This window comes from Prorops nasuta, unplaced genomic scaffold (genome assembly GCF_024137725.1).
Source record: "Prorops nasuta isolate Cenicafe-Biocafe unplaced genomic scaffold, Cenicafe_Pnas_1.2 PNAS00019, whole genome shotgun sequence".
NCBI classification, from domain to species: domain Eukaryota; kingdom Metazoa; phylum Arthropoda; class Insecta; order Hymenoptera; family Bethylidae; genus Prorops; species Prorops nasuta.
Genome location: NW_027116816.1, coordinates 2,050,224 through 2,069,910, shown reverse-complemented (window position 1 = coordinate 2,069,910; position 19,687 = coordinate 2,050,224). Strand labels below are relative to the sequence as shown.

Sequence of the window (19,687 nt, the reverse complement as noted above, 5' to 3'; positions counted from 1 at the left end):
ACTTCGTTCTACTGTAAAGTAACGAAACGGTGAGTGCCAACTGGACTGGTCGAGAAGACAGCTTTCTTTCTTTCTTTCACCCACCCTCCCTTCTTTCTCCATCACTCTCTCTCTCCCTCTCTTTCTCTCTCCCCTTGCCCCTTTATTCCTTCATCCGATTCAATTACTACCAGCTTTAAATATTTCTATTGACAGGTGCACCGACCGACATTGATTATGGGGTCTACATTTAATTAAGCCTTCGTGCCTGTGTCAAGTGCAGTGTTGAGTAACAGTATTGTACATATATATAAATCCGTGCGGTAGTGGTACTAGTGGTAGTGACACTTGGAGATAAACGTTAGGGGACTGAGTGCTCGTTGGACTGATTTTGTATACCGCAATCCAGTTTGTCACGAATCCCGTTGCAGGAAGGAATGCTCCAGTGGTATTACGTGATAAGGACACCCAAGTTTTCACTATGTTGAGACAGTATTCGCCAATAGTGCAGGCACTGATAGGGACCTTGTTTACATGGGCCCTTACAGCAGCAGGTGCTGCACTTGTCATTGTTATAAGAGGAAAACAGGTAAATTTTTTTTTGCTGCAAATAATTTGTTGGATTTTCTAGTCTTTTATACTTTATTTTTCATTTTTCACCCTTTCAAAAAGTCCCTGTTATATATTTCATCGTTCGTTCGGCTTCAGTCTTTCCTGTTTCATGTCCGACTGATGGTACTTAACCTAACCCGAGCAATCGCGCATCACCTTATAGACAGTTTCAGCGGGAAACTCTAAATTTAAAAAAAATAATATTCATTGTATTTTCATAAAAAATTGAAGAACCATATTCATATCCGTTTTCTTTAGAAAGTAGAACTCCTTATACCACTTAATTTATTATTGACTACAATTTTTGGTCACATATTTAATGTCAATGTTGAATTAACTTACACACGATATTTAAATTTTTTTTAGTCATTTGAAGAATAACAATTTTTTTCTTGTTATAATCTGTACTCTCTCAACAAAAATATCTGTTCAAGCACTTCCTTTCTACATACGTGTGATTTTATACATTTTGATAACTGCGCCCACGTGTCTGAGAAATTTAACATATATACTTGATTTATATAATATCTCAAAGCGCATATTTTCGTTCTGTACAAAGTATACGATAGACATAAACACATAAATAAGAAAACGTCACGCAAAATGCATATCTTTTCCTCGTTCATCTACTTGTTGTCGTGGGGTATTGTGATAGGACTTTTTTTCATAATCTCGAGCATCATACTGATAACTATCGCATTTTCTCCGATTTAGAGAAATTGCTTATATAACAACAAAACCGTTATGCATTTAGCATATGGATATACTGTATTTGTTAAGAATTAAAATATTTTTAAAAAATAACAATTAACTTTTTGTTTTAGCGGAAACTTTTGGACATTAGCCTTGGATTTGCCGCTGGAGTTATGATAGCGGCGAGTTATTGGTCTTTGTTAGCGCCTGCGATAGAAATGGCAACGGAAAGCAAAATCTATGGAGCGGAAGGAGAATACGCATTTGTGCCTGTATCCGTAGGATTCCTTTTAGGCGCGGCATTTGTGTATGGAACCGATGTTTTGATTTCTTCTCTTGGCATTCAGTCCCCCAATGTGCTCTTAGCTATGCAGTCAGTTGGTACGAAACAAAGACGCAAGATCTTTGCAAAATTAAAGAGTGACGAGAACTTAGACGATAATGATCCGTTTAACGAACTACAGATTTCCGGTGAAAAGATGTACTCTCGTGTCGAATCGACCACTATTGATGGTATAGGATTTTTTTTTTTTTTTGGAGCAACCAGTTCTATCTGTAGGCTTGGAAAATGGGATCAGTTCACGATATAATTATATCTATATATACGTTTATATTACTATGAAATGTCTGTAAACTCGCCCCTCTTTGCTTTATCGCATATGTAAAATATCGTACATATACTCTTCTCAAAATAAGCATTTTCACGTATTCTCTTACACTGCTTAACGCGTGAGCGTCTCGCTAAAATTTTGCTGCTTTTCATTTTTTTAACTTGAGTCGCGCATTAATATTGATTGTTTAAGATACGATAGGATATAAATGTACTATATTTAAATAATATTAAGCGAGAATATCCAGAAAGCATAAATTATTAGCTGTCACATTATTTTAATTTTATAGATAAAAATATAATTGGCAAAAAGGTATTCCGAGCAGTATATAGATATTTGAAAAAGAAGCTTATTTCAGAAAGGTATATATTTTGTTAACTTTAGTTTATTGATGATAGTACAAGTACGACGATCAATTATTATTATCAGTAGAAATTGATCTTCTAGTAGTTTAAAGCATTGAAATTAATTTGTAAACCTATCTTAATTGCATGTAGTAATATATTCCCTATATTAATATATTGCTTTGGGAAACACATGGAAATGACAAAAATTTTGTAAAAACTAACAAATCAATTTAAAATGAAATGTCTCAAAGCTTCCAAAATATGCTATGCTACAAAAAAATAATAGTGAAAGTATAGTTTATTGTTGAAAAAAAGAGTTAATTAATGAAACAATCAATACAATACTGTGAAATGGTAACAAATTATAAGTAATAAGTTAAAATAATTGAATATGGAACTTTTTAAGTATTTCCATGTGATCAGAAAACTGATCTTGTTAGCCCTGCCTGCAGACCTACCATTTGTGAAAACTAAAAACAATTATACCACCTTATTTGTACACATTTATTTAAGCTTGTGCTTGAAAAAACGCATGGAACATAGACGGATGCTTGATTTTCTTGGTGACTTATTCAAATATCTGTAATTAAATAGAAATCAGTAAATATTTGTGGAAAACTTGATTTTGTAGGATTTTATGAACAGAATGCTCGACGAAGGCAAACTGGGAATGTACAAAGGCCATCAGAGATTGGAGAGATAGGAACTTTATATGAAGATCCAAGTAATGAGGCAAAGAACAATCAGTGGAGGAGGATATTGTTATTAGTTATAGCTATTACGGTATATTTCATTTTTAAACCTGCTCGATTCTCTTCAAAAGCAGTTAAATAATTTCTTTCAAATAATTGAATTAATTTAACTAAATTTTTCTTTAGGTGCACAATATTCCAGAAGGCCTTGCAGTTGGTGTCGGATTTGGAGCTGTAGGCAGCAGTGCATCAGCAACGTTCGAAAATGCAAGGTAAGCTCTGCATAGACAAAATGCAGAACTAAAATATTTGAAAAATACGTTCTTGGAAGTATTCGAGGTGGAATATTATAGTCAGCTCGCTATTTCTAATTTTCTGCAATGATAAAATCTTTTATCATTTTTTTCTTTTCGTTCATCAAACTATAGAAGAAAGAAGAATTAATTACAATTATTGGATTATAATTAATACAAAATGCAGTTACTTTTATACCATATACTGGCAAGAAAGTACCGAAAACGACCGAATGTACTCGGTAGCGAAGGTTTTGATATAATCGGTATCGAAGAGTAGCCGAAAGATGGCAGCAGTGTCGCTTAAGGCTAGCACAGAGCAACTGTTTTTTCTCAATTATTTGGGCAGAAATTAGCCTAAAGAATCAATTTATGCTCTTGAATGAATCATATCGAGCTGCCGACGAACGAAGGTCAAAGGAAAGCTTTGTTGTCATTTTTATATTTGATTATACGTCGAGGAGTATAGAAAGCACGTGCGAGCCTGGAATCCAAGAAGCCTGGGGCGCTCCGCATTCCATTTCAGCTTCTCTCTTTCCCTCCTATCCATCGTTATTTCAAGCTCTTCCGTTCTTCGCCACAGCTTCGAGTTCACTTTCCTCGCACCAGTTTATTTAACAGATTTTATTCAATCGTAAAAATTTTGCCAGAAATTACGACTATCCTATATCTATAATTAAACCTTTCAGCGTTTATGCAATGTTGCGATAATAATATTGGCTGAACTTTTGTGCCGCATTAATAGAATTGCCTTTAATCTGATCTCAGAGCGATTATATTTGAGAGAGATGTAAATTAGCTTTCTATTCACCTTTCAATACTATATGTTTAAATGGGTTCATGTTTCATATCGCATGGTGAACTGGAGCACATATCGATGTAGCAACACGAATCACGTGACACAGTTCCTTAGTGATATACAATATGTATCTACGCGAGGGAGACACACCAATACGATGTACGTCTAAATTGATATAACTACGTCGCGTGAGCGTGCTATGTTTGCTTCGTTCTCTTTTTACCAGTAGGCGGCTATCATTTATGAAATTTGGTTGTACCCCGTAAAGACGCGCACACACACACACAATGGGTAGGACGGAAAAAAGGGCTTTCACGATACATAGTCGTAGGCAAGGTCACACGTGTATACTTGAATGCGCGTTTTTAAACGTTTGCTTTGATTCTGCTGGTACAATGTTGGAATATTTCTTGAGATTTTCACGGGAATAATCCAGGCAGTATATAAATTGTATCTCAATTGATTTCTATACTTTTTAATTCAAGCACAAGGATAGTACCGTTCCCATCGATCGGTAAAATTTCTATTCATTTTGAAAAAGAAAAAATAGTCTTTTTATGGTTAAACTTAATTTTAAATGTAAATGAAAATCACGTGACATGGAAGTTTTTAAAGAGTTGCGGTTAAGCAATAGAAATGAACTTGGCGTAACTCTCGTGATGAACAGTCCCGACCTGACATTCCAATGCGTTCGGATGATGTTGACGCTTGATTCTCGCTTCATCTACAACGGAAGAGCATCAAAAATCTCTGGAATGAATGGATCGCGTCACTGTCTTACCAACATTCGCGGCCTCGCGCTGTCCTTTCCTCCTCGATCCGTGTGTGTCGTGGCCTCCCTATGTATATGCATATATATAATAACATTGTAATTAAGAAATACGTTCCCCTGCAGCCAGAAAAGATTTCAATAATAACCCGGTCATCGATCTTGGAGCGCACGGATCTCGGATAGTTTTTCAAGTTGTTTCGAAATGTTGCAGCATTCATTCAACTGTAAAAATAATGATCATCCACTTTGAATATGCAAAACAAAATAGGTCATAATTTCCTGCGCATAAATACCAGCTAACATACCTTTTCTTTTCGCTACACTGTTTTCTAGAGATTTAATTAATCGATAGGGGCCTTACAAAAGAATAGTCAATTAGCAAGCTTTGGAAAATATGAATATTGAGGATAGTCTCTGCATGGTCGAGGATGAATGAAATTTCTGCTCGAGGCACTGTTAATTTTCAATGAATTAATAGTGATGCACGACGGGCTTCATTAATGCATGCAATGCTGTACTCGCTCCAGCAGCTTCTCCTCCTGTCTTCAGCCGGAGAGCCGCAGACGTTCGTGCGTCGTTTGGGAAATCACTTAGTTAGCCTTGAGCATTTATCGACCCAGTATGCCCTTTTGTAGCCCAACTCGTTTGTAACCAACGACATTCCATTCTCACGATGATTTTCATTGGCTCTGCTGCATGCACGCACAACATATCTATTTCCCAAACCCAAATAGAAGCTACCCAATACGCCTTTCTTTAGAAAGTTCCACGAGGGAGAGAGAGAGAGAGAGACAGAGAGAGAATGTATAGTCTTATACATTTATTTAGATGAAGAAAAAAGGAGATTCCAGCAACATTGTAAGAGGCTTCAAAGTGTAGAAAATGCTTTTTCCAACATCTTTCGTAGACTGCATTTGCTGGTCAGAGGCAAAATCGATGCCTGCGGTCGACCTTCTTTTTCTCATAGAAATGTATCTGCAGCAAGCGTGAAAAAGGAAGAGGGAGAGGGAGAGAGAGAGAGAGAGAGAGATCATTACCCTCGCTCCTGGTCAAGGAAAACGTCGTTACTTTACCGGCACGGAAATCAATTTTTACGCAAGTCTCGCGCAGCGGCCGTTCACGCCGTGTCCTTTCCAAGGAAAGATAACTCAATGTGGGACAACGACTCACGTTTCAGTCCGATTAAGAAAGAATCATGAATGAACGTATCTTAGTTTCTGCGCCGGTGATCGCTGGCGTTATTGCGGAATGGTCGAGGGAAGGAAAATGGTCGATGCGCGCTGAAACGCTGAAAGAGCGAGAGAGGGAGAGGAATTAAAAGAAGAGGAAGGAAGGGGGGAAGCGGGACACCGAGTGGTGAGTACATACGTACATACGTATATATGCGTATACGTATGCACGTAGGACGCGGAGACTGGAAAGGTAGCCACGGTAAGAGGCCGACGACGTCGATATAGAAGCAAAATTTCCACCGAGTGCAAAACGTCCAAGGAGATCCAGCGTTGAATCACTCTACCAGTGAATTCCTATTTTTCCTTAAATCTAGGTTTGCCGTACTTCTTTTTCTTTTTTTTTCTTCTATACGGCTATATATACTCTACTACAAAGTGACAAAGTTAATCCCCCCCCTCGAGTCATGCAGCCCGACCCTTATCCGCATCAATGAAGTAACGCGACTTGTCATTGCGAGTGGCCGCAAGGCACCTGCTGCCTTTTAATGCGTTGCTCTTTGCATTCTATCGGCATACATTATTATTTCATAACAATATCATTGCTATGACCACGCAGTACCTACACCGGTACTCGCAACTTTGTCGCTTGGATTCGAGGAATTGCCACTCGCCACTCCTGCTGCCTCCAATACACGCTGACCACGCTGACACGCGTGTACGCATGAAGTAAATGGCCAAACCGTGTACTACGTTCGGCGACACTGCGCAATAAAATAAGTAGGTTGTAACCGAAGAAAATTCTCCTTGCTATATATAATTAATGGTGACGCAATCCTAATAATTCTATTACACGCTTATCGCGAGTCCTAGCTAAAATGTTCACGTGTTAAGCTTCGCCAACTTTCAGCCGAGCTTCGCCTCCATATACACACATATATATATATACGTCATAGCAACCAATTCCACGAAAGGAGCCTTTATTTTTTGTCAATCAAGTATTTATTAGAGGCTCTGGTTTTTTTTGTAACGCAATATACGTGTTTAGACTAATGGATGGTTTATCGGCAAACATTTTTCTGCCAGAGATTGTTACGGTCCCCGTAGCCCTAATCGCTGTACTTTGTACCAGGCTTATCGGACGCGGAAAGCCAATTCTGACGTGTGCTAACAGTAACGGAAGTTGAATACGATAATAGTTAACGCTTAACCTCGGTGAACATTGGATGCACGCTCGCAATGACACACGTTCGTGTCGCATCTGCGATGTTCGAACCGTTCGCACAAACCACTAACTTTTCCCTTACACACACCGTGTCCTGTGAGAAGATTCTGACCCTCGTGGAACGGTTGCTTACTCGTCCATTCAGTTTTACCGCTTGCCCACCCTGCGTGCACCAACTTTCCATAATAAAGCACATTTTTGCCGTATATACGAAATCCATTAAAAGGTTCTTTATATTTTCTCCATTTAAAAATCTAGTTTTGTACTTTTTGTCTTGGAATTATACAATTGATTGATAATCTTATCCTCGCCCCAGCGGTTACATACTTTTCCAGGAATTACTCGATAGCCGATGAGCAATATCCCGTTTTGTCATAACATTCAATCGTCGTATATTCCACATAGATACTCGCTCGCGAGAATATAAACTCGCGTTAAAAACCGTTCGGTAAGAATGGATGCGAGATGTTCTACCATGAGTTTGCCTACGCGAAAGCTCTCTATATTAATTCCGTCGATTGACTTTGCGAATAATCTGCTTGTCAATTCTCAGAAGCTTTCGAGCTTAGAGGGAATCATAAGCGGTTCTCCGCGCTGTAAAAGTTAACGATAATTTCTCGCATCGTTACAGTATCGACCTCTTTTGTAGCACGGCATATATCCGATTAACGATAGAAATGCTAGAATTTCATAAACATCCTCTTTCGATTGATAAGATGTATAATAAAATAAGTTTTATGTTGTACCGATGATTTTTCCAATAAAATGTATGAAATATTTGTCCAAAAATGTCTTTTACCAATCGTTTGATTCTCTTCGGCCGTGGCCAAAAGTGCAGTGGAGCGATCGCCGTTGACGCTTGAGTTTTAATTTTTGGCAGGAGAAGCGACACACACTGCGGTGCTAAGAGAATTTGGACTTGCCAAGTTTAAGGGATGCGGAGGTGATGTTTGCGCGAGCACGCCAGGGAACTCAGCGGACGATGCACCATCGGTGCATGGTGCAGCGACTTTGCAATGCCTGGAATGCGACGGCATTACGCATGCGCGCCGCGTTCCTTACTTGGAACAGACCCACAGCCGGATCCGTTATGTCCCTCGACGACGACCTCACGATCGTCTGCTAGGACTATCCGCGAATACCATCATTTTCCACCGAGTTTTCACCACCATCGCCACACTGTCACCAAATTATCATCCCACCGCAATTCCAAGCCTCTCGCAGAGATTTTCCATATCGTAATAACCCGAGGAGAGATCGAACCACGTATTTTCGGCATGCAACCGATGATCCTCGAATAACCCACATTTCTCGCACGAATAACGATGAAAAATTATAGTTTTCAGCGTTGCTCTCGAGGAATTTTTCATGGACGAGAACCTAAGCTAACCCAAGGACACGTACAGGATGTATAACTGGAAGGTTTCAAGGTCTCGCGAGAGGACTGGAATAGCGTGGCTAAAAACGAGCAGCGCGTCACATCCTTATTCCCGAGGCGCAGAGGTGACACCTAGGAAGTTGGAAAGAGTCGCGGATTGTTAATTTCTGCCAATCTCTACATTCCACGGTGACAAGGTCGGCTACCGACCCTGCCGCCAACAGCGAAAACTCGAATTCCTCGGTGTAAAGGCCTCGCAGAGAGGCGAGGATCGAGAATGAGTTCTGCGAGAGCTGTCTTCGCTTCGGTGGTGGAGTATAACGTAGCTGTGTATTCGCGTGTACACAGCATCGAGCAGACCAATGCATTGTATGTAGATATCCACTAATATGCAAAATGAAGCGAAGATAACGAAAGGAACGAAAAAAGACGTATAGCGCACAGGATTCTGTTTATGGAGTCTACGGAAATACATCGATGAGGTCAGCGATGAAAAGAGCAATGTGTAGCTCGAGTAGCGCGGATGAGTGGAGCAACGGCGCAGGTTCGAGGAGGAATCCGCGATATTTGGCGAAAGCCGTCGTCACGGATCGATCGATTTGTACGCTGTAATTCGTTTAACGCCTCGTGGCCAGAAAAGGGAATGACAATGAACGAAGACGACCATGCGTCTCTGTGTGCGGTATATATGCACGCACGGGGAAGAAGGAAGAGAGAAAATATGTGTAGCGAGAGAGGTGCTCGCGGCGCGGTGCGGCACGGCGGCGTTGCGGCGGTGAGATGAGAAAAGGATGCGAGACGAGGAGCGGAGTCTGTGTGTGCGTGTAAGAGCGTCTGCGTTTATATGAGACGCGGGAGAAGCATGCTGAGCAAAGGGAGAAACGTAGGTTGGAAGGAAGGATGGAAGAGAGCTGTAGAGGGAGGAGGAGTAGGAGGGGGAGGGACGAGTAAAGCGAGGAGGCGGAGGAGAAGAGAGCGAGAGCGAGAGAGAGAGAGAGAGAGGGAGGAGAGCAAGAGAGGGAGTAAGGAATGCATGGGAACGAGGCGCAAGCGGACCGACCGCGATTTGCCCGTCCCGCATTCCACCAACGCCAAGGCGAGCTTGCCTCGACTCTCCTCCACCGTCTCCGTGTCCCGGGGCCACCGGCCACGACTAGCGCCATAAAACCATAAGACCATAAGATTAACCCCGCGGTGTACCAAGCACAAGCCCGCCACCGTCGTCTCTCTTACCTACCTTATACCTACGTAATCTAGCGTTTGCACGCCAAAGATCTGCGGAGGGTCCTGTGCTCGCTCTCCGTGCCTCCTCTCGTCGGAACGAACCAGCTCCTCCATACCTTATTGCCGCGCCGTGTCGCGCCGTGCCGCGACGCGCCGCGCCGAGCCAGCCCGAGCGGAGCCGAGCCGCGCTACGCAACACCGCACACTTTCAAGCTTTTTATCCATTCAAACGTGAAGGAATGCGCCAAGAATCCACGATCCTCGCGAAAGTCGCGTGGCATTCCATTATGGAACAATAACTGAATTAATGGTCTTCTTCGCTGCTCGTCCTCCGGATACCAGCAACGGACCACCGATCTCTCTATTACGCTACGTAGCTAGAGAAGTAGGCCATGAAATTCGTTTCGCCTTAAAATATGAAAATATTTTAACGCCGATAGATATTCGCAAGTATACTCGCGTCTTGCTTCGGTTCTTCGTGGACCTGGTCGGACCGGGCCGACTGCTAGTATCTTGCCACACCACCTCGATGACGTAGCAACCTTCTGGCATCCAATATGGCGTTTCGCCAACACACTTCTTCCTTGGGATTTTACACCGACGCCATATATACCGATCTATCTCGCCTTTCCTCGAGCCTATATATTATTATGTGTTTGTAATATATATATATATATATATATATACACACACACACACACACGTATATATAGTCGTTAGCAACGAGAACGGCATTTAATCCATTAACTTTTACTCTTGCGCGATTCTTCCATCAAACCCGGGCGCGCAATGGAATTTCATCGATCGCCTTTGAAAAAGCTTTGGACGATCTCCGGTTGATCGTCGAGATCTCCTAGCCTGCACGACTAGTAGTAACCTCCCGCGAAGCAAAGCTAGTCCGTTTCGCTACAAGGTGCCTGCAACAAATAAGCACTGTACGAACGATGATGATGATAAGGATGCTCGACTAACTTCCTTCGCCGTGGCTCTTTTTATCCCGACTATTGCTACTTTATCATCTCGATCTCTCCTGAGAGCACGAGCTGCAAAATAGGTTCTTAGGTTCGTGGAGGCACGGGAGCGTAACCATAGATGCGTGACTGATTGTCGGCTGCTGCTACTTTTCGTGCTTAAGAGGAGTTTGCCGTTTTATGTACAAATCGCATCGACAATAAACCAACCCTTCGATAATTTCCACCACAAATCGACCTGCGCTTTTCAATTCCTTCAAACTTTATACCAATTTACCAAAAGAAACGTGCGTTTCGAGAGCGATACTGCGCAACCGTGGGATATACAGAGTTCACGGTGAAGAATCGAAAGAATAACGTAGAGAATGAGACTCGTGGCTGGTAGATACAGAAAAGCTTTTAGCCAATCGAGCATTATTGGCAAGGAATTGATCGAAAAACCGAATACTCGTTGGATTAAATTTGTAACCAACTCGTGCTCTCGCTCCTTTATTGATACTATAGCGGAGCAATCGACTGGAATTCAAAGACACGATCGGTTCGAATAACAAATATTATTTGTACATATCAGCGGATAATTCGAGCAAGCTCTTTCTTCTCGCTCATTGTTACTAGGCTGCTCACTGTCCATCGTTTCCCCTTATATTCATCTGTTATACGCTACGATCGCTGATTAATTATTCACCTTTGTGCGTATACGATATGTTTTAGCTGAAAACTCTAATTGAATAAATCCGATGGTAAATTCTCTGAACGGACAGCTGAACAAATTGGGTCTAGGTGAACGTGACGATGGATTATTTATTTTCCTCTTCTACGTACGGCTCCGCACATATAGTAACTAATTGAAGCACGATTCGGTTGACCTTGGTTTTTACAAGCCCTGTTAAAATACACAACTCCGCTTTCTCGCTCGATATTAAAGTTTGAATGGGGAGAAGGTCGTAATGGCCGATGACATACTCTCAAGGGATTCTTATACATACAGCAGTTATCCCATTGAGCCTGTATATAGTATATAGGTATAGTATGCTTAGAATATATGTATATACCGGTGTGCCCAAAACCTGTGTATCCATCTTTATACCCTTTGAACGAATTTCCTATACTCTTCATTGGATTGTGCGAGTTGGGTAAAAGGTATATATATAGAGAGGAGCGAAGCTTTAAAGAGAAAAGTGGGACCCCCGTGGATCGGAGTCTCGAGCACCGCGGCACACACAGTGCAATATGTGATCCTGCCGCCTCATCGATCGGTGTTGGTGCACACGCATCGAGCGTTGCTCGTGTATATATACATTGGTGTCGTTCATTCACCTGTTCCCCGAGCCCCCCGCGGGTCACCGGTTCTCCCTGCCCATTTACCTTTCTCCCTCTTTCGCCGACAAGATCCTACCGTAGCATTACTTCGCCTGTAGATCACGTTCAGCGATCCTCGAGGTCGCTCCGCGGAGAAAGAGGGCCGAGCAGAACAAAAAGATATCCAAGCAGGATTTATTCCAATTGCATTCGCCCCTGTGCATCATTTTCCAACAAAATTTATATTCCGATCAAACGCCCTCGGTTGTTTACAATTTACATTCCCTAAAATACACTTTATCACACGCACGCGGATGACCGTGGAAAAGCATAATGATAAAGCCGCGCATCGCGCGGAGGCTAAAAAGCGATTCGGCTTTAAAATGCTCGAAAGAGTGAAATGGATTTAGTACGGCATGACTGCTGCGCGGACGATGAAAGAACGAGGAGTACAGCTATCTAGAATGCCTCGAAGCCGAGGTTCTTGACTGGCAGATGGAAAAATCCCAGGAATGTCGAAGCCATCGACCTGTGGTTTCAAGAACTTAACGTAACGAGAAGAGTCTGCGACTTGGCTCGTGCAGAACCACCTCGGCTGCAAATTTTTATCCTTATCTCGACTCCGCGGTAGACGGCCGCGGCCGGCGGTGTGTTCCTACCTCTCTCCACACAGTCTCACATGCACTCCACCACCTTTCTCCTCGGCTCTTTCACCGATCAGTTCCAACTATTTTCTAGACCTCGTCGTCTTTTAATTCTTTCGCGGCATTCGTCCCGCGCGAGTATCCTTCCTCAACTTTCGCTCAATGAAATTTGGCGTTTCTCCTTGTTTTTCAGGAATCTGGCCATTGGCATTGGCATCCAAAACTTTCCAGAGGGATTGGCGGTATCTCTGCCACTTCAAGCGGCTGGAATTAGCACCTTGAAGAGCTTCTGGTACGGGCAGCTCTCCGGGATGGTGGAACCACTGGCGGGTATCTTAGGCGCAGCTGGAGTAACGCTGGCTGCACCGGCTCTGCCCTACGCACTTGCTTTCGCCGCTGGTGCGATGATTTACGTCGTGATCGATGACATTATACCCGAGGCCCATCAGAGGTCTGTATTCCTACTAATTGCGCAATAACCCGGAGGAATCCCGATTCACCTGAAACTAGAAACCCTGCCATTAAAATTCCAGCCTATCCTCCTCCTTCTGCTTCTTCTCGCCACCTCGTCTTTATAGCTGTGACGTGTGCTATAACCATACGCGACATCAATTACGGAATTAAATGGCCGCGCGACCGAGGAAAAAATGCTCGTCGCGTTGTCTTTTAAAAACCAGTTATGCATATATATACACTGTACCATATAGTGTACTATATTGGCGACAGTTGCAAATCTTATATACAATGTAAAAATATTTGCGTAACTCGTTTCTGTGAAAAGACGACGTCGCGAGTCGCACCGCGACTTATTGGCCCGGCTGCTTCGTCGGATAAGAGAGCGAAAAATGTCGAGCGTTCCGCGACGAAAGATTTCGAGCGAATTTCTTCCTCGCCTACATTATCAGCCGAGACCAAGGAAGGAGCGAGCAGCGGCTGAAAGAAACGTTATACTCCGGACTTGAAATAGAGAGGAAAAAAGGTTTCGAGCTTAGCGTACGAAGAGTCAAGTAGTAAGTCCGCATGGACGAAAAAGTGTCTCCTAGGAACTCGTTCCCTTAACTGGTTCCGGCTTTACCGTCCTCTTTTTCACCTTTTCAAGCAGCCTTACACACCTATTGCACCGGCATCCTACCATCTCTGGCATGTACTACACATTGGACAGTGCACTTGCACCCGTTTCCGTCTCACGTTTCATCCTTCCAGCGTTCTTCATTCCCGGCCCATTCAGGCCGAATTAGAGGAAGAATCTATTCCCACCGACACACAATGCAGCTTTATACCAACCTCTCTCTCTCTCTCTCTCTCTCTCTCTCTCGAGAGAGAGAGAGAGAGAGAGAGAGAGATTCCGAATTATAACGATGCGAACGAACGTTCGATTTTCCTGCTCGATTTCGACATTATATAGATAGATTCCTCCGCTCGTTCCCGGCTGCATGGCAATTCCGCTTAACGATTGTACACGTTACGCAAGCCGATAAATGATTTGATCGGGAAAAGAAGCTACTGCAGTATTTATGGTATGTATATATATATAGCTCTCATAGGCTAGTGCACAGCATATGAAAGGTGAATTTAGTCGAAGGAAATATTTTTATCAGTTTTCGAGGCATACATCGGAGAACGATATTACGGTACAATGGCGCGTGACGGAAGAATCGCAGTTAACGCGTCGTCGTCGCCGTCGTCGTCGTGGTCGTATAGAACGGACGTAGCGAATTTCTTTCCCAGGCTTGGCGGCTAAGGCGGCCGCATTGTCATTATAATTGGCTTCTTTTGTATTTCGCGTGCGATCTAACCGCTCCACCCGGATACCCTTCTAAGCGCGCGTTATACCTCCTGAGATACTTGGCCAGTGAGCGCTCCCTCGGGAACCCACGGGGCCCTCGGAAAACACAAAAGTGAAAACGGATCCCTCTTCTAGGAAACCGTTGCGTGGCCTAAACCGTCCTCGGATCAGCTAGTCCGTCGCACGTGCCTCGTGCGTTCTTCGCCAATACTGACCGAAACACCCAAACTATACCCCCGCCCCCCCTCCTTCTATCAAAACCGAACAACTATAATCTACCTTATGCGTACTGCTATTACGTACAATAATTCATTGCCGACATCAGTTTGCTCCCCTGATTTAGAAATTTAGCTCGTTTAAGCGTTATATATATATATATATATATATATATATATATATATATGTATATTATGTGGTATGTGTGCCTCGTTCCCCATCCAGTTCTAGTCCGATCAATGTTTTATATCGTCATTGGAACGTTAGAAATTATTATACTCGAATCGCATATTCCAATGTATTATTTATCATTACCCGAACGACTTTCAAAATCATTGATCTCGCACACGGAAAATATTGGATTCCACTCACTTCGCGCGCCACCGAACCCGCGCGTAAATGACAAATTTTTGGCTTTTCTCTCTACGTGACGCGATAAAGATGAATAAAAATATACATTTTCCCTAACGCATACACGCACACACGGACGCGCGTGCGAAAACACATACCAAAGGAGGTATTTACCGCGCGGATATGATTGATGTGGTAGAACGCCCACCGAAACACAACGGCGCATTTCTCCGGCCGTTAAAATTGATGGCCGTGTATAATTTACAAAATCAACAAGCCATGACGTGCAATACGGGCCAGAGTGCTTTGTGCTTACTTAATCTCCGCGTACCCCGCGAAAATCCTTTTAATTACGCCTCATCCACGCTCTGTCTCTCTGAGATTATCGAAGCAACGTCACTGCAGGTCGCACCGATCCGAATCGTTGCCCTTTGCAATATAATGGCTATATATATATATATATATAGGAACGAAGAAACCTTGGGGAGTACAATAATAGAGGGGAAACAGTCAAGGAGGAAAATGAAGAGTTTCCGGATTGATATCAGTCGTAAGACTGGCAATGGACTACTCTTTATCGCAAAAGTACTTGGGCTAAACCGCTATTCTCGAGATACGATTAACAATGTCGTTACGCATTTTTGTCTTCCTATTTGTTACAGTGGCAACGGTAAACTCGCCAGTTGGTCTGCAATCGTTGGTTTTCTTGTCATGATGTCTCTGGATGTCGGATTGGGATAAAATCCACACGGTATCAGCAACAATTCAAGTGGTATCCGCAGCTAGAGCAACTCTACTCACAAGATATCGTGCCAACAGCCTTATACTGGAAACCGTTTATTTCGACCGATCGTGCGACGAGACGAGCTCTAATACCATAACCAATAACTATTCCAAACACATAATATTCCTATTATCTCATAAGACGTCATTTGTGCTACCGAAAAGCGAGAAAATCCACGATTTCTGCAGGAATGTTTTTTTTTCTTTTTAGTCTAATCATACGTGTGTTATTAAAATAACGGCCAAATAGATGAAAACTATGTATAGATATAATACTGTGTCGAGTGGACGAGTCTGGCTTATCAGTTGCAGCCACAAGGCATTCTTCTCTATGAGGATTATTGACAATAATGCAGTTTGGCAAGGTCAAGCTTACGATCTTGTCTCGGAAAGGATCGATATACTCTTAAAGAAATGTCTAGGCTGCAAAAGTACCAATGGACTGGTTCGCTTTGAGCATGGTGTTACCAGCTGGAGTATCGTTGGAGCCCTGTATTATATATATGTACGTTTAATCGATACTTTGATGCTTGATTAAAAGCCAGTTGTACCATCGTAGTCGATGCTACAGCTATATCGGCTGATAATTCATATTGGTAAGTATGATATTATTTGTGAACATATTGAGAGAGAATTATGTCAATTTGAGACACGAATATGCATTGCGCAATGGAAGTCCTATTGAATTAGCTCGGCTATAGACTTTTTTCTCGACATAAAAGTAGTCGAATTGGTCTTCCTAGAGTCGAGCCTTCATTGGTTCTGATTCAGCAGTCAATTAGGTCTGTCCGAGCTCGACCTTCGATTGTGCTCCATTTGCTACGGCGCACTTTGGATACGTAGTGGTATATATCAAATGTTAAGCAATAATGTAATACATATGACCGATTATGATCGAGCATCAGAGTCGATCTCTCAGGGCGCACGATATTGCCTAGACCTCTTGTATAACGATGAATGCAATGAAAAGATGCATGTTGCAGAAAAGCTAGCCGGCAGTTTATCATTATAGATGTATAGTATATATATATAAATATAAGAGTGCACAACGTCGAAAATGATCCGTCTTGAAAATTTCTGACAAGCTCGAGTTTGCAATGGAAGGGGCCCAGTCGAATTATCGCTAAGGAACTGTGAGACTAATAATATTACCGCGCGCACACGCGGATCCATTAGAGATCCTGTCCAATTTACAGTGGTCATCTCATGCACGATTCAGCATATGTATATATACAGCGTATACTCTTGATCATTTCTCATCCATTTCCGATGGTGATCCTTCGTTGCCTCCGTTACACCGTAATTTTCTGCAAGAATTCCTTCTCTTTAATGAATCGACACACTTCACTGCCACGTTGCGTAAACTTTATACCTTTCCTGAATGAGTTCTCTCACGAAGTATACGAATGTCGCAACATCGAAGCATTTCGCATGCAGCCATTCGAGTCTGGAAGGTAGCTGCACAAGTATTTATTACGTTACAAAGTGTCCTTTCTAACTAAGTATATGTCGCGCAGTTACTAGTTTTTTCTCAGTCTTTTCATATATTTCCTCCCCACGTGCAGGTCGACCTGTACATTCTCATTATTCATTTACACGAAACTGCACGCTTGTTCAAAATTTCCTCCCAAAGCAGTGTCCTCCAAACCATTGGATAAACAATCTCACGAAACCAAAATAAATACTGAACAATGAAATCGTGCCAGAGACTTTAATATAACAACGTGTCATTAATTACGCACCTCTTCGTATTTTCGACTTTGTACACTTGTAATATCTACATGTTATATTTTCATATCAGAACACAGAGACTGCTGGATTGAATGTATTAGCTATGCATGCACCATAATTCTCTTTTGTAAACCTATATAGATAAATTCTTAAACCAAGTAGTATGCGTTCTATCAATGTACTGACATTAACACTTTTTATTTGTTAAATGTTCAAGATTTATACTGCAGAAAGAACAATTATTACTTAGTATTGCATTCTGTTGGCAAGAAACTAATTTCAGTTTACGTTAATGGATTCACAGTACAAAACCGAAATTGCTTTCTTGCCAACCCGGTATGTATACGTATTGCGCATACTTCATTGCAGTAGATAGATAGAATTGTAACTTTATATATTTTTAAATAGAGGCAAGGTGATTAGATAATTGAAAATTATCCTGTATAATATATCGGGATAAAAGTATTTCTAACATCTGCGAAAATAACATAATAGCGAAATCTTATTCAAGGAATAAAGTCGTCAAAGTTTATAGTGATGTTAAAGTCGGTTTATATTAAACCTGAATGCACTGCGGTACATACTAGCTGCTATAGGTACTATTTCTTATACGAGAGAATAAGAAACGTTTGTACGTATATATACATATATACATGTATAGCGTTTACTTTCAATTAAAAATTCAGGAAAAATTAAAGCGGAGAATCATTATCGTTGCTACAATTTCACTGAAATAACTTGAGTGGTGTTTAAAGCTATATCTTTAAAGTTGCAAATACTTTTCAGAGCGCTACGTCAATTTATTGCGATTTTCTTTCAAATATTTGAATGTAAAAGAACCATGATTATAATATTACGTACAAAAATAGTTAGGCTCTTTAATTTATGAGTATTCCATTACGGTGAAAACAAGGAATGTTTCATTTCCATATCACGCGCTACAATCCATACAATAATCTATTTACTTAAATAAATATTAAAATTATGTTTTTATGTTGGCAAAATGTTTTTGCGTAAGAGTGCGTTGAAAGAACAAAGAATTTTATTTCTCTTAAGAAGAATTGGATCACTCGTTGTAAAATAAAGAATTTTTACGATGAAAAATCGTTTGTTGTATCTGAATGATTTCTAGCTATAATTTTGCTGCGTTTATATCGACCGATTCTCTCTGGGACAATTATTAGGAGGCGTGCGAATCGTAAGAGAGCGAGTGAAAAAACGGAAGATGAGTTTAAACCGGCGCGCATTCTTCTGGTTTGGTCGGAGGAACCCCGAACGCGGGCGCCGCTTGGCGTGCGAAGCTTAGCCCGTCGACGCCACTGCCGGGTGCTGCTGCTCGCCTCCTGCTCTCCTCCGCTGCCTCGGCAACCTCCTCCTTCTCTCCCCCTCCACCTCCTCCTCCTCCACCTCGTCTCTGCCGTCTCGCCGAGTTGCATAACCGAGGTCCGAGAGGAGAGTCGAGCAAGGCATGAATGGATGGCACGAGCGACAAGGACGGCTGCTACTTGTCTCAGCTTTCCCTCGGTTCAAGCTGCGTCTGTGTGTGTTTCTCGGTGTATGCGTGCCGAATGCGAGCGCGCTCGCGCTCCCTGGCGATCCTGCGACAGAGACGGAGATACTGCAGGGGATCGTAGAGTAAGAGAAATATAAAGAGTGCACGAGAGAGAGAGAGAGAGAGAGAGAGAGAGAGAGAGAGAGAGAGAGAGAGAGACGAACTCGACGACGACGACGAACGCTGGTGAGAGAAGAGGAGCCACGCTATACGTAAGTAAGAGAGCGGATGTAGAATCGCGCGCGCATGGCATAGGAGCGACGCCGGCAAGCCGCGAATGCCACGATTCAAATGGACGGGAGAGAGAGAGAGAGCGAGAGAGAGACGCTTGAGCGGGAGACGACCCTGCTTCTTTCTTTACGCTCTCATCTTTCCGTGTGTGTGTGCGCGCGCCAGAGAGGGGAACTGGGTATGCGTGTGTGTAGCACAGTGTGCCATGCGAGTGAGCCGTGAGCGCGTGCGCTCGACCAGGCATTCCTGCAAAAGAGGGACCAATAAACAGCTACTCGTCTGCGCTAAAGTAGGGGAGGACTAAGAGCGCCTCCTACAAAGTGAACGAG

General features: G+C 42.5%; 1 protein-coding gene across 2 annotated transcripts; it reads left to right on the top strand.

Annotated features, from left to right (window-relative positions):
- The first annotated feature begins 185 nt into the window (after window positions 1-185).
- On the top strand, window positions 186-18,568 carry Zip48C (Zinc/iron regulated transporter-related protein 48C). 2 transcript variants are annotated; one of them, XM_066738864.1, is made up of 6 exons: window positions 186-568; window positions 1,416-1,665; window positions 2,874-3,025; window positions 3,121-3,206; window positions 12,902-13,159; window positions 15,724-18,568. In XM_066738864.1, the coding sequence occupies exons 1-6, from the start codon at window positions 461-463 to the stop codon at window positions 15,800-15,802; spliced, it is 933 nt and encodes a 310-aa protein (XP_066594961.1). In that variant the 5' UTR covers window positions 186-460; the 3' UTR covers window positions 15,803-18,568. The 2 variants fall into 2 exon arrangements, with proteins under 2 accessions (XP_066594961.1, XP_066594960.1); XM_066738863.1 differs by having other exon boundaries at window positions 434-568; window positions 1,416-1,797.
- Window positions 18,569-19,687: the final 1,119 nt, after the last annotated feature.